The 14554-nt window shown below is 38.6% G+C and overlaps 1 protein-coding gene across 1 annotated transcript; it reads left to right on the forward strand.

Annotated features, from left to right (window-relative positions):
- The first annotated feature begins 13101 nt into the window (after nucleotides 1-13101).
- LOC120293879 lies at nucleotides 13102-13842 on the forward strand. Its single transcript, XM_039313659.1, has one exon. It carries the CDS (start codon nucleotides 13102-13104, stop codon nucleotides 13840-13842), a length of 741 nt encoding a protein of 246 aa, XP_039169593.1.
- Nucleotides 13843-14554: the final 712 nt, after the last annotated feature.

The following is a 14554-nucleotide window of genomic DNA, read 5'->3' on the forward strand; positions in this document are numbered from 1 at the left end:
TCACCACAGCCGGGTCGTCGATTACCTCTATGTTGAACAGGTACTCCTCGAAACAGAGTGCAGCTTCGTCATTTCATCGAACACCTTCCTTGCAAACTCGATTCTTCCTCCACAGCGTAATCAGACACAAAACGACCTGACTCAGCTGTGGGCGTCATCAATAAGTCAGCAAAGGTCACAGACGGCTTCAAACCATCGCCCTCAGAAACTCAACGCCGAGCTGAAGCCCAAAGCAATGCTGGAGAGGGACAGATGATGGAAGAGGAGGGAGGCCGGAGCTCGGAGCTTGAAGCATCGTGAAGCGAGCGCAGTCAGATTGTGATCGAGATCGTCACAGGTGGGGTGGAACCCGGCGCCCGGCGGAGGGAGACGAGCTGCGACGGAGGTGGAGGCGCAGCGACGGCGAGTTGAGCTTGAAGTGTTTATATTGGCGGGAGTGATGGGGCTGACGTGAACTGAGCTAAATGGTCTGGGCTGCGCTTGGGGTCGGACTGGGCTGGAGCTTTATTATTTTCTTTTATCTATATTTTCTTTTTATTTTATTTTTACAAAAAAAAAAAAAAGTGCATTTTCAACTTGTTGGCAAATATCCAGGCATTAACGCTCCCGGATTGACTCCTAAAAACAATTTATAGCACGAGACGAAAATTCAAGCTTATGTGTCCCTTGCGAACCTAGGGTCTCTCATAATTCTTTCACAAAAGATGTTACAAGAGCAATGCTCCTTCTAATGCTGCTCAACAAATTTTCCTCAAGAAATTATTTTCCATAAAATGAATGTCGGAAAATCGGAAAACATCTTCCCGAAAATTATTTTCTGCAAAATGAACTATGAATTCCTTGGAGAAAATGTTTTCCATGAAAAAAAAAAAAAAGTCCTTCTAAATTAGGAAGAAATGTTTTCCATTTTTGAAAAGTGAAAAATATTTTTCTCACTTCATCTCTCTTATCTTACACCTTTACAAATCCTCACTTCCTCCTCCCCTTTCTTCTTATTCTTTTCTTTCTTTATTCAAATTATTTTTTAATTTTCTTTTTATTTTTTAATTCAATTATTTTTAATTTCCTTTTTCTTTTCTATTTCTTTTCTTTCTTTCTTTTTCCTTTCCTTTTCTTTTCTTTGTTTCCAATCTTCTTTTTCTTGGCTAGTTATTGGCCGTTGCGAGGCAAACTTCGAGCTCGTCGATCTCAAGCTCACGCTTTGCACTCTTGATTATCATTTTCTTTATTTACTCTATCCTATAGTTGTATATTGCTCAAGCAAATGGCTTTACATAATTTGTTTTTTTTTTTTATTAGAACACAAAAGATGCAGGAGAGAACATGCCACTGAACTGGATGATCCTCATTAGGACTGTACATGCTTTGCTTCTTTTCTTTTTTACTTCTTTTTAGAATTCATATGAACATTTTTAAAGTAGATGAGCGTTACAAAGATATTAAACAAATTTGCCCAAATTTAAAGGCAAGTTCATATTTGATAGATTTATAAGTCGATAAATGAATGCATGCTAAGCAGTGAAGTCTTAGAAAATATTTTCTTACTAAATACCGGAAAATATTTTCCGAAATATTTTCAGGTTTTAACCAAATATCGAAAATATTGTCATTTTCCTAGAAAATGACTTATGAAAAAATATTTTTGGAAATGATCTATTTTCATAAACAAACGAACCCTTAAACTTATCATATTTTTTTGCAAGACATCAAACCTTTTAGAAAAGGTAGTCAGCCGACAAAGTTTCTTTATAACAACCTGAGTTTCAATTCAAAAACATCATCCTTTATAAATATACCATGCTATTTAGAGAAACGTATTAAATATAATTTGGTACTTGACAAGTTGTCAAGAACTTGGAGGAAGGGAGCATCAAATCGAACTCTTCCAATATTTGAAACCACTCATATGCTGTCAGAGCAAAGGAACAGGAACGTCCTTGGATAAATACGAAAAAACTATATTGCCAATCATGCGCCTCCGGATCAATCAAACCAGTGCCTCAGAACTTAGAGACGGAATGCTTGGACCATCATTTTGAATGCCGATTCCTCTCGTCAGTGGCTATTGTGATCGAACGCTGCAAAGAAACACGCCAAATACAAAGAAGAGACTAACAGAACAGAACACGTCCAGAACCAATCTTGACGATGATGAAACATAACCCAAATTGAATCAATGCATTAAGAAAATGATGGGCCTACATCTGCGCATCTTCAGTTCGAACAAAATCGCAATCTATTCAATGTCAATGACTTAGAGGCATATTATCAAAGACTCGGTGGTCAACAAATCGGGAAGTAAAATTACGCTGTCTCAGTCTCGAATTCACCGCCTGATTCGAAGCAGATCAACCAGCAGCACTCGGAGCAAGGCAACAATCCAATCGCGCCCAACGCGTGCTTTAATCCTAAAAGAAAGAACATCGATCTCAATCGAAATCTATCGAAAGCAGAGCTAGGACAATAGATATTAACCAAGCCCGTGACGTTTGCATTGCGACGAACGCTCGAATCGGCAACAGGACCTTTGACGATTCAACCAACGAACGCAATCTGCCATGCCTTTAAGTTTTGTGGATGGTACCTAGGTTGCAAGTCCTCGTAAGGGAGGCATTTTCGGTTAAATCTCTGCTAGAGGAGACAGATTTCCCCTTGAAGCTTGTGAAACCCCTTTTTATATCTTTTTATGTGGGGATGACCGAAGCGAAATGGCCCTAAAGTGGAGGGCTTGTAAATTTTAAAATGTTCGAATAAATAAATAAAACATGGGAGATACGTGATATGTGTATGTGTTTTTCCTTACTATCCATTGTTGTTGTCGTCGATTGGGTGTTGAAAATTGCATGCTTCCACATATGCTTAATGGAAAGATAAGAAATCAATGGGATGGCAATGTCTCTTGAGATATTACAAATTAATCCCGATGTGGCAGATGTCGCATTCCCACAATGAGGGTAAGGTCCAGGACACGACATCTATCATGTAAAATAAGACATGATACTACAAAAAAGACATAATGCAAAGTAAAAATGAATATTTAAACTTATATCAAAACAAAATAAAATTTACTCTAAAACTTTTTACGTTATTTTTGAAACTTATTAAAAAATTGTCAATGTCTATCAAATTTCAAGAACCATAGTTATTTCATAAGTAGTATTAAAATAATATGAAAAATTTGTGTTACAAAGTTCAAGAAGATTCCTACTATTACGTATACAAATTGTCAATAACTATTAAATTAGCAAGAAAGAAAGAAAGAAAGAATCAATTATGAGAGCAATATGTGATAATAAATGATATTTAAGTAGGCCAAAGTACGACGTTTTACCACTATGACAAAAAAAACAACTAGCACAACTAGAACCAGCACATCCTCAACCTCAAAATACAGTCCCTTTTTAACTTAATATTGATTTCATGGTGTCTCCATAACACTAAAATCACTTTATTTTCTCTTAAAAGGAAAATAAAAATAAAAACTCCTCCTTAAAGAAGTACACGAAATTATTTTTTCCAAAATAGGACCTTTCGGATAAAGGTCTAGACTTTCCAGTTATGGACCAAAAATGTTGTGCATATTTTTCGTACCTTCGGAAGGTTGTGTTCAAATGGTCATAGTGATGAAAATTTGTATTTTTTGTATTTGACCTGGTTAAGTATCTTTAGAAAATAAAACTTCAAACTCAACAAATAACATGATCAAAATTACAATCAAGAAGAGAAAGAAATGAAAACAAATCACTTTCTCTATATGTGAGATATCATGAAATTGATGAAAACCATCTTATACAAATATGAGGAATTTTAGGGATGAGAGCATATTTCAATTTTAAAAGTTGGAACACTCTCCCTTACTCATAGACTAGGATTTTTCAGAACACTAAAGGGTAGAAACATGTATTTGAAAGAGATTTGAGCACACAACATTGGATTTCCTACTTTATAACATGAAAAGTTTTATAAAATCATTGTCAATTATCATAGAGCGCAAGTTATCAAATGAATGGGCATTTTAATATTTAACTATCGTAAGAAAGGGCTCATATTAGTACGTCTTACTGATAATTTTAGAATAAGTTCTTCATTATAGTAAAATCACTAAAGTTTCATGCTTTTCTTTTTCTATTTGCCATGCATGGCGCGGGTAGCCAAGCCAGTATATATGTAAATTGAAATCGCAATAAATTCACTTGTATCAAACCCTTCCTGGTCCAACTGGCCATGATAAATGGTTAGGATTTCAATTCCAGGATACAACATCAAGAAGCACGACTTCAGTCCTCTATTTGATGGGTTGGATCTCGCCTGAGAGAAAGCTTGATCATACAGGCCCCACCTCGAAACAAGCCCAATACACCACCACCATGCCTCCTCCTTATCTCCTTGAAAGACCCAACTAATATCAGCAAAGTCCTCCTGCTCCCTCCCAACGATTAAAATGGGCTCTAGCAATCCCTATTTGGTGGAGCCCACAATGGTGCCCTAAGGTTCTTCCTAGCGCTTGACCATTGCATGGCCGGGACCGTGCCACCGTGCCACCGTCAGACCTCCACGCTGCGCTGCCAGTGAAGATGCCAAGTCGATGGCGTTGGAAACGATAGCCGACATATCCTCGAACATGATCACAACTGTACAAACTTTTGATTTAACCCAAATGAAACCCAATGAAACTTGATTTACACGTGAACATCTAAACTGGATCCAAAATGGAGCATCTCTTATTTGAGTAGAGTCTTGAATTTTTAATTTTGTTAGAATACATCTATGAATATATGTATACATTGTATGTTTATGTTTGGCGTCTTTTTGTAGACTTCAGCCCCACTTCCATATTATAATCTTGACCCATTAGAATATGAAAAGACAAAACGACATTAAAAAATTAAAAATTTTAAAATTTACATTTGAATTAGAAAAGGAAAATGATAGAAAGCATATTAAAAACACGAAATTTTTATGCGTGGAATGCAGTTGAATGATAAGTGTCACGCCCGATTCTCGGACGCGCCCATCCTTCTTATTGGTCGATTTCTAAAGTGCGATATCCCAGGACTAAGTATCACTGACCCTTTTATTTTATTACACAGGCGGAAGCAGTTATAAATCCCCAAACAATAAAACAATGTGATAGAAAAGCATGCCATATTTTTATATTGAAATTCACAACCACACTTTCATTAACAAAGACAACTCATAGTATATTTACAATACTATTCACAGATACTTGTCTCACACCTATCTACACCAAGACAAATATTTTACAAAGGGATGGGATCTCACCACATCCGGTTATACTCAAGATCTCTCTCTGATCATCCGCTTCTTCAAAAGTCTTTCTCCCCTTCTGGTTCCTCCTCCTCAGCTTCTCCTCAAGGTCCTGAAATGGTTATTCAATAACCAATGAGACCATGTCTCGGGGAATTCTACCCCCTAATACCCGATTAGTAAACCAATACACCTTAGGCTGCCTAAGCACATCACAAGTCAGAGGACTTACCTTGGCCTCAGCTCCTTCCTGCAAGTTAGTATATATATCAAATATACATCATCACATCACATCACCCAATCAGATCGAATCATCAATCAATCGACCTAATCGATTACATGTCATCCAAATTATCTCTTGATCGACCCCTTCCATACTTTCTATAAGTCTGATTAACATCCAAGACTACTCACCCTAGGTGATATATAGATAGTATGTTATCTTATCTCCGGACGACATATAGAGTCATCGAGCTATCAAATCATACCGTACTGTCTCATGATAATCTGTAGGATTATCGAGCCGGTATATCATACCGTATTGTCTCAAGATAATCTGTAGAGTCACCGAGCCGGTATATCATACCGTCCTGTCTCAAGATGACACATAAAGTCACCGAGCCGGTATACACACAATTTATCATACCATACTATCTCCAGATGCTCCGTAGAGTCATCGAGCCGGTAGATCATACAATTTATCATACCGTACTATCTCAAGATGCTCCGTAGAGTCATCGAGCCGGTAGATTATACCGTCCTATCTCAAGATGCTCCGTGGAGTCATCGAGCCGATATACATGCCATTCCAAGCAAACAATCAAATAACTAATTTTATCCATTCCGATAAAATGACGTGTGGGGGTACACCATTGACTCTAATCAAAATATAACAATTTCCTTTTTATAAATCCCAACATTTTCTGTAGTCCACTAAAACATTTTTAGTATCGTTAATCGATGCCCGGTTAATTTCCAATTAATTTTCCAAGATTATTTAAATTATGGAATAAATCCTAAATTCACAAATAAATTATTTTTTGCACAAAATAAAGCTTAATTAAATAAACGGAATGCACCACGACAATCAGCATAAAATTCCGGTCACCGGCCATTCCGGTTGAATTTCCGGAAAATAAATAATTATTAATTAATTTCGAAAAAAAAAAATACTAAAAATCCAATTTTTGCCCGTATTGCCTAATTGGACGCCAGAACGGATCGGGAAAAATCCCGAGATACATTCAATAAATATTAGAAGCTCTCTACTTGCTAATGACTAAGTCTAACCACCTAACATGCATCATTAAGTCACTAATTTAATTGTTCTAGACTAATCTAACCACTTAATTGCATTTAATTAAATCTAACCAACCCCTAAGCATAATTAGAAAACTAAGAAAGCATTAGTGAGTAAAACTCACTTGATTAAAAGCGGTGACTGGATCACCGCGACGACGGCGCAACGGCGACGCGACGGCGGCCGAAAACCGAACTTTCGGCGGCGTCAACGGACACTTGGGCCGGGCTCAAAAGCCTCACAAGCTCGCAGAAATTTCTGGGCTTGGACCAAACTTGGGCCTGAGCTTGGGCTGACTTGATTCGCGGGCTTGGGCTTCAAGATTGGGCTGCTGAATTGGGCCTCAAATTACTGGGCTGACCTTGCTTTAAAGAAACTGATGGGCTGATTTCTTGTGGGCCTAACTTTGTTTGGGCTTCAAATGGCGTGGGCTCAATGAAGCTGCTGTTCACTTGGGCTGCGATGTGGACTACAATTAGGCTGAAGACACGGGCTTGAATCAAGCTGGGCCACGACAATTTCGTGTGGGCTGCTGTTGTCTTCGGATGAGATGGACTCGGACGAGATGACCGATCGAAGAAGCAGCAAAGGCTGCTGTTAGGCCACGAAAATTGAAGACCAACGTTGCTGGGGAAGGCGGTTTCGCTGGCAGCTTACTTCGGCAAGGAAATCCACGGATACGGGGTCAACGACGAGGAAAGCAGCTGGATTCTTGGCCGCGTGGAGTGAAGATCGGTGGGGAGTGAGAGACGTGCGCAGAGACGAGCAGAGGTGGGAGCTTCGAGCGGTTTGCTGGTCAACAACCGACAGAAGGGGCAGCTCCGGTTGACTTGCTTCGATGAAGCTAGATACGGAGGAGTCAACGTGGCTGAGGGAGCTCGCTTGTTGGTTGATTCGGCAGGAAACAAAGCTTAGTGGAGGATGGGCGTGGGCTGCAGAGAAGCGAAGCGGTGGAGCTGCAGGTGATGGCTTCGGTCAACAGAACATGGAGTCAGTCTCGATGGAAGACTTCGCGCGGATGGAGGAACACGCGGACACTGTTGCTGCTGGGGAATCTTCGATCGTTGCTGGACACGCACAACCCCGAAAGAAAAAGAAGGGTAGCTGGCGTTGGGCTTCGTGGGCGTGGAGATGCAGAGGAGTCAACTTTACTGGGGTTTCTTTTTCTTTGATTGACCAAGGAAGCTAGGTAATGGGACGTGTGGCAAGAAGGGAGTTCGGTGGAGATGGGATCGCACGAAAATAAAACTACTGGACTGCTCGGTGGAAAGAAATAAAATGATGGTGTTGAGTGCATGAAAAGGAAAGAAGAAGCAAGTGTGCGAAGGAGGAGGAGTCGTGCACGAAGAGATGAAGACCGGCAGAGCTTGTCCAACAAGCTGGATGAGAGAGAGAAAGGCCAAAAAAGTCCAAAATCTTATCCAACGTCTTAAATGCTTGGTCCCCTTATCTCCTCGTACTTATCCCCTTACCCAATAATACTTTCCAACAAATATAAGTCTACTAATTAACTTAATTTGAACCCAAAATTCCAGCTTTATTTAAAGCTCCGAATTTTTAATTTCCTGACTTCAATATCTTCGACTAATTCCCTCCGTTCGACGTCCAATTTAGCTGGGAAAAAGCCCATATGATTTTCTCGTAGTGCCCATCGCCAAAAAGCTCTATTGAAAGTCAAAACTCCTTAAAATTCTACCAATACGAATTTCCGTTAATTTTCCGCGACGTCCGATTCGATTTTCCGCAAAATCTCAGAATCTCTGAAAAATCTTCTGTGACTGAGTTGACGTTCCTAAATTAGCTCATGACACCACAGAACTTTCAATTTTTGAAATCGGGTTCGAATTCACGGTTAATTTCCATTCGACGCGTTTTTAGCGCGACCTAGACTACCGGGTAACTTTCAGAAATTTTTAGTGCAAGTGACCGGTGGTCGATTTTCTTCAAGCTACTATGAACCCACTCGACTCATTGGCGACTTTCGATTGTCGTCAAAATCTCGAGAATTCAAGTACGGACACGGGGTACCAAAACGATAAGAAAATCGCTAGTGTTGATCGACGAGAATTTTCCAATTTAGTGGTGTCACCCACGATTAGCCACACATCTCAATCGAATCAACCTGTATCCGATCTCAAATCGATTTATATATGTGCCGTAATGATCTCGACAGATGAGCACGGTCGAGAAGCCGATTCCTGGTCGAGTTCTCAAGTCTATTTGCCTTAAAATCCTTAATGGTTTCCCCAGATAATCTAGTTATCTCTAGAATGATCGCCCGAGAATGTTCCTATAGGCGCGTCAATGAAATGCCCGATTTATTCAAATAAAACAAGGTTGAAAAAATGCTGGATGTCGTCACAAGCCTTTTTTTTTCTTGCCAATTAGTTAGAAATTTTTTTAAGTAATGCTACTATATGATCATATTTTCTCCATTTCTTGCATATTTATATCTCTGACACTATTACTTGAACAAATTGCTCTTCTAATACCCAATAAACTTCGTCACATTTAGAAAAAGGAACAATAAACTTGTGTGTAATAATTACACAAAGGCCCTTATCTTCCATTGGTTTGAAGATCGTTACTACTCATTCTCTTAAATCAACGGTGGAATTGGGCAGCTTGGGTAGACTTTTTTTTTTCTTTAACACTCAAAGTGCATGCTATGATTACTTTTAAAAAGATTAAAATTTGATAGTATCAAATGAATGATTAATAATTAGATTGCGTTTTATACATAATGTCCAGAGCTTCCTATGATCTTTTTTTCAATAAAACGTATCCAATCATACCACATATTATTTCATATTGTCGTGCTTTAGTTATTTCATTTATATAAAAGCTTGCCTCATTATAGTATGATATTATGAAAACATAAAATTTTATGCAATTTTAACAGATTGTGCCAATATGAACGACACTGACTTCGATTGAAAGTGAGTGAAGCTTGCAGACGAGACGACGGACTTGAAGCTCATGGATGACTTAAAGATTGTGGACGATGAATCTAGGAAAGAAGAGCCGACGGTGAACAGCGAACGGTGGACTGAAGCTGGCGATGAGTAGGTGACGGGTGAAGAGGATCAGGCGAGCGACGAAGACCCGAGCGGCGTGGTGAAGATCGAAAGTGGCACGGCCGAGGATCAGATGAGCGGCGAAGATCGGGAGTGGCGTAGTCGAGGATCAGGCGAGAGCAACGAGGGAGAGGAAGAAAATGTGAAAAATAGAAAGTCATTTGGGGATTTTTTTTAAATTTTTTTTATCCAATGACAGATTTTGACCAAAATTACCCCGTTCAAGTCGTCGGAAATGGCCCTTTGGTGAGACTAGACCCTTATTAGAGATTGATTTGGCCACTTCAGGCCATTTTTTGAAATATTACCTACTCTAAACCCTCTTTTGAGAAAATAACCTCACTTAGATCCTTAATTGGAAATTTCCCTTTTACCACAGAGAAATGTAACACAGGCTTTCATACTTACCCGAAAATTGCATAAAATGTTATTACTTTGACAAAAGAGTGGCATTCTTTAGCATTTTTACCTCATGGATCTGGTTTGTGCTGATGCACTTGCTGGGGATGTACAAACTTTATATCCTCAATATAGTTTCTGCTGTTTCGGCCAAAAAAAAAAAAAAGTCTTGTACCTACGTACCTCAATCCCTCAATTACAGTCCACTTATGTGGATTTCATGGTATCTTCTCGATACTCAAATCACTTTATTTTCTCTAAATAAATAAATAAAAATTCCCTCCTAAAAAAGAAGTACAAAAATTGTTTTTCCAAAATTGGATCTTACGGATAGAGGTCTAGATATTCCGGTTATGGACCAAATACTAATAGATGTGATTTTGGTCCAACCAATGTGCATTTTTTTTTTTTTTTTTTTTGGGTATACTTGAAAGGTTGTGTTACAAAGGGAAAATGAATGTTGCACTTTTGTTAGTACATGAGAAAGGTCGTAATATGGTCACGGTAAAAAAAAAAAGTTATGTTTTTTTTCCCGCACTTGGCCTATTTAAGTATCTTTAGAAAATAAAAAGACACAAGATTATTTTATTGGACATCATTCTGGATTTTAGAAGAAAATTGAGAAAGAAAGCTCTATAAATAGTATGATTAAAATTGCAATTAAGAACAAAAAGGAATCGCTGCAAAATGGATGAATAACATCTAATATAAACATGATGAAGTTTGTAAATGAAGACATATTTTAATATTTAACGGTTGTAACATTCTTACTCGTAGGCTTTGATTTTATCTAACACTAAAGGACAAAAATATGTAATAGGAAAGAGACCCCAAGAGATTTGAGCATAAAATTTCAAATCTTGTACTTTGGCACCATGGAAAGTTTTATAAAACCATTGTCAAACTATTTTAGAAACGTAAGTTATTAGATGAATGGACATTTTAATATATAAATATCGTAATACAAAGTTCATATTAATACATTTTACTAATAGTGTTAGAATGAGTTCTTCGTTGTACTAAAATAACTAAATTTTCATGTTTCTCCCTTTCTATGTACTATGCGTGGCATAAAGCCAAGGTAGTATATATGTAATTTGCAAAGTGCAATATCCATTACTTGTATCAAACTTCGCCTTTTAAATCGCATCCAATTGGCCATGAGAAATACATAGACCTTCAATTCTAGAATACAACATACACAAGCACAACTGTTAGGCCCTTTTTGGTAACCATCCAATCGGGGCCAAATTCTGATTCTTTGTTCCAAGAATTAGTTTGGGCCTAGAATCGCATTTGATAAAAAATTTGTTCCCGGGAATGAGTTGGGAATAGAATCAAGAATAAAAAAAAGTTGATTCTTGTTCCGAGAATGAATTTGAGAATCAAAATCAAGAACTTTTCTTCTTCCTTCGGCCATCTCGCGACCGCCGTCCACCACGCCCGCGCGTCCGTCACCACCGCTGCCGCCGTCCGCCGCCGCCGGTTCGACAAGCTCGCCGGAGGCAAGCCCAAACATCTGGCGGCCAAGCCTCGGCGGGGCTAGGCAAGCCTTGCCAAGCTGCCAGCGAGGCTCGACCGACGAGGGCCGGCGACGCTTTGGTGAGGTCACCGGTCCGACGACCGGCCAAAAGAAGAAGAAGAAGATGATGAGAAAAAGGAAAAAAAGAAAAGAAGAAAGGAAAAAAAAAAAAAAAGGAAAAGAAAAGGAAAAAATGAAAAAGAAAAGAAAAAAAAAAAGGAAAAAAAGTAAAAAAAATTATTTAAAAATTAAAAGAAATTGATTTGGAACAAGAAAATTATTTAAAAATTAAGAATGTTTTTTTGTATCAAGAAAATCGTGTGTGGTGTTTGTTCATCAAAACTGTATGCATATTATATCATGAGTCTTTGACTAGTTGAAACTCATTCAATGCTAATGCAATCTACATGTGTGATGTTCGTTGCTCGAGTAAGAAAACAAATCTTTTGCTAGTGAAATGGCTCCAATTTCCAAGAAATTCTAACTGACTTGGAATTGAAATAACTCTAAACCTAGGTTCTAGATGAGGTCTCATATTCAATTTGTACTTGGTGCAATCTCTTGATGAGATAATTCCCCATAAACAAATCGACCATTTCAAGTAAGATGGCCATTTTTTTTTCTCAATCGGGAAAACGGATTCATTTTATTATTTCATGAATATTGCTCCACAATATGCATCCGCCAATAAAAATTTAAAAATACCTCTATACTTTTTATATTGACAATTACTCCATTTACGCCTAATAACATAGTAGGTTGATTGAAATGATTCACCACACAAAAATACTCGAGAAGCATACGATTATGTATTTGCACATGAATCAACAAAAAGCACTTTTCTTGGGCCACTCCTACGTGACAGTATGGGATGGAGGGACTATTCCTTTAAATTGGGTCTTCTTGACTATAAAAGAAGAAATAAATAAATAAAGAGTTATGCCCTTCCATCTCTTATAATTCCTCTAGGCGTCAATTTTGTTAGGACGAATTGCACCTATGGGGATCATGTGCTTAAATGCTTATCAAAATCATACCAATCTAGAGCCATGTTGATTTTCTTTGTAATACAGGCATATTGCTTAAATTGATTGCATTTATGTCTATCTTGACATGGTAAACTCAAGTGTTCTAAGAATGAAATCTCATTTACTTAAGTGGCCAAAATAGATGGTTCCACTCTACCAACTCATTGACTTAGTCCGTATTTAGTCTCTTTTGTCATCTCATCACATGGGACAAGTCTAGTTGTTTTATATTTTTCACGATTAATTATTCAGTTTTTCGCTTTTTGAAATTTTTCATGATTCCAAGCGATCTTAATAAACGAACTTTGTACTCCACTTCTGGGATAGAAACATACTGTGATGGCGACAATCACTACAGCATGTGCAGTTGCAACAGTCAACTACATTAAATGAATAGATCTCGTGTCTTTACTTCATCCTCGAGATTACCTTATATATATACTCCACGAGCAGACACAAGAGATTCCATAAACCTCATCACAATCTGATACATTACATCTTCTCAGAATGAGACCTTTGAAGCTCTTTCTTCTCTTCATTTTTGTCTTCGTTGCTCTGAAACCAACACAAGAAGCTCGAGACTTGATCTGCGAGGTCCTTGACAACACCTCCAACACCCCCGGCGACAGATTCAAGGATGACATCGGATCTGAATTCGCTTTGGAAACTTTATCAACCGCTTCTGACTTCGTCTTGGAGACGTTCAATCAAAGCAACGGTGGGGGAAGAGGCTACTCCACGGTGCTTGCGATCATCGAGAGCTTTGTCGCTAATGGATATCCCCCCACCATCGCAACCAACAACGGTAACCAATTCCGAGTGGACGCAGACTACCTCCAAGCATATGTTGGTGACGTGAAGGCCGAGTTCACGGGGATTGTATACCACGAGAGCGCTCGCGTATGGCAATGGACAGGCAGTGATACTGCCCCCATCGGCCTTATCACGGGCATTGCCGACTACATCCGGTTGAACGCGGGATGGCCATCAAAGTATTGGCCGCCGAGAGGGTCTGGTTCCAGATGGGACGATGGGTATGCCGTGACGGCGTATTTCCTGGAGTTTTGCAGAGGGAAGAGGCGTGGGTTCGTGTCGGACCTCAACGCAATGATGGAGAGTTTGTACTCCGATGCGTTTTTCGTGATCCTTCTTGGTCAGTCTGTGGATGAATTATGGGAGGAGTATATCACGTTACAGTATGAGACCATTGTCCCCGCACCGGCATTTGCACCGGAGCATGCATACTGAATTAATCAAGTAGGTGACTATGAGACAACTATAATAGTGTCTAAAGGGTGCTTTTCCTTATTCCTCATCTATAGATATACGAGTCAATAAAATGTTGAGGAAGTACTGAAGCAGGAAAGATTATTGAGGGTTCAATGGGCAGGACCTTGTATTTTTATTGCATCTTTGCATAGATCTCTCTGTTTCTATCGATTGATCTCTTTTAGATTTAGAAAGCCGTTTGTGAAAGCATTAACTTTAAAATTATAAGGGATGAAAAGGATTTAAAAAAAAAACCTGTGCTTGTATCAATTTGTGACAATATTTCGTTTTCATTTTGGGCTACAAAGTTCTAAAAAGAAATGAATAATGGGATTTTTACATACAAAAAAGGAATCAAGATATATAGTTTCTTGACCACATCCATAAGATCGTGAAAAAATCACTCCAGTCCGTTTGTAACTGATGAGAAAAATTACTCTATTAGTATACCTCTCCTTTCTCCTCCTCCTTTGTATGGTCATTCTGGCTTTAGATCATGCGCCAGCTTATACCCCTTTTTCACGAAGGTTAACCATTTATTTGATAGCCTAATGACGTTCCAATTAGAAGGAGTTTGCACCATTAAACTCGATTCGGGTGCCCTGAATTAGTAATTAAAGCTGCAAAAAAGACTGAAATTGCTGTGAGTAATGCGATAATGAAGGGAATTTGGACATAAGTTCAAGAAACA

This window comes from Eucalyptus grandis, chromosome 5, assembly GCF_016545825.1.
Source record: "Eucalyptus grandis isolate ANBG69807.140 chromosome 5, ASM1654582v1, whole genome shotgun sequence".
Taxonomy (NCBI): domain Eukaryota; kingdom Viridiplantae; phylum Streptophyta; class Magnoliopsida; order Myrtales; family Myrtaceae; genus Eucalyptus; species Eucalyptus grandis.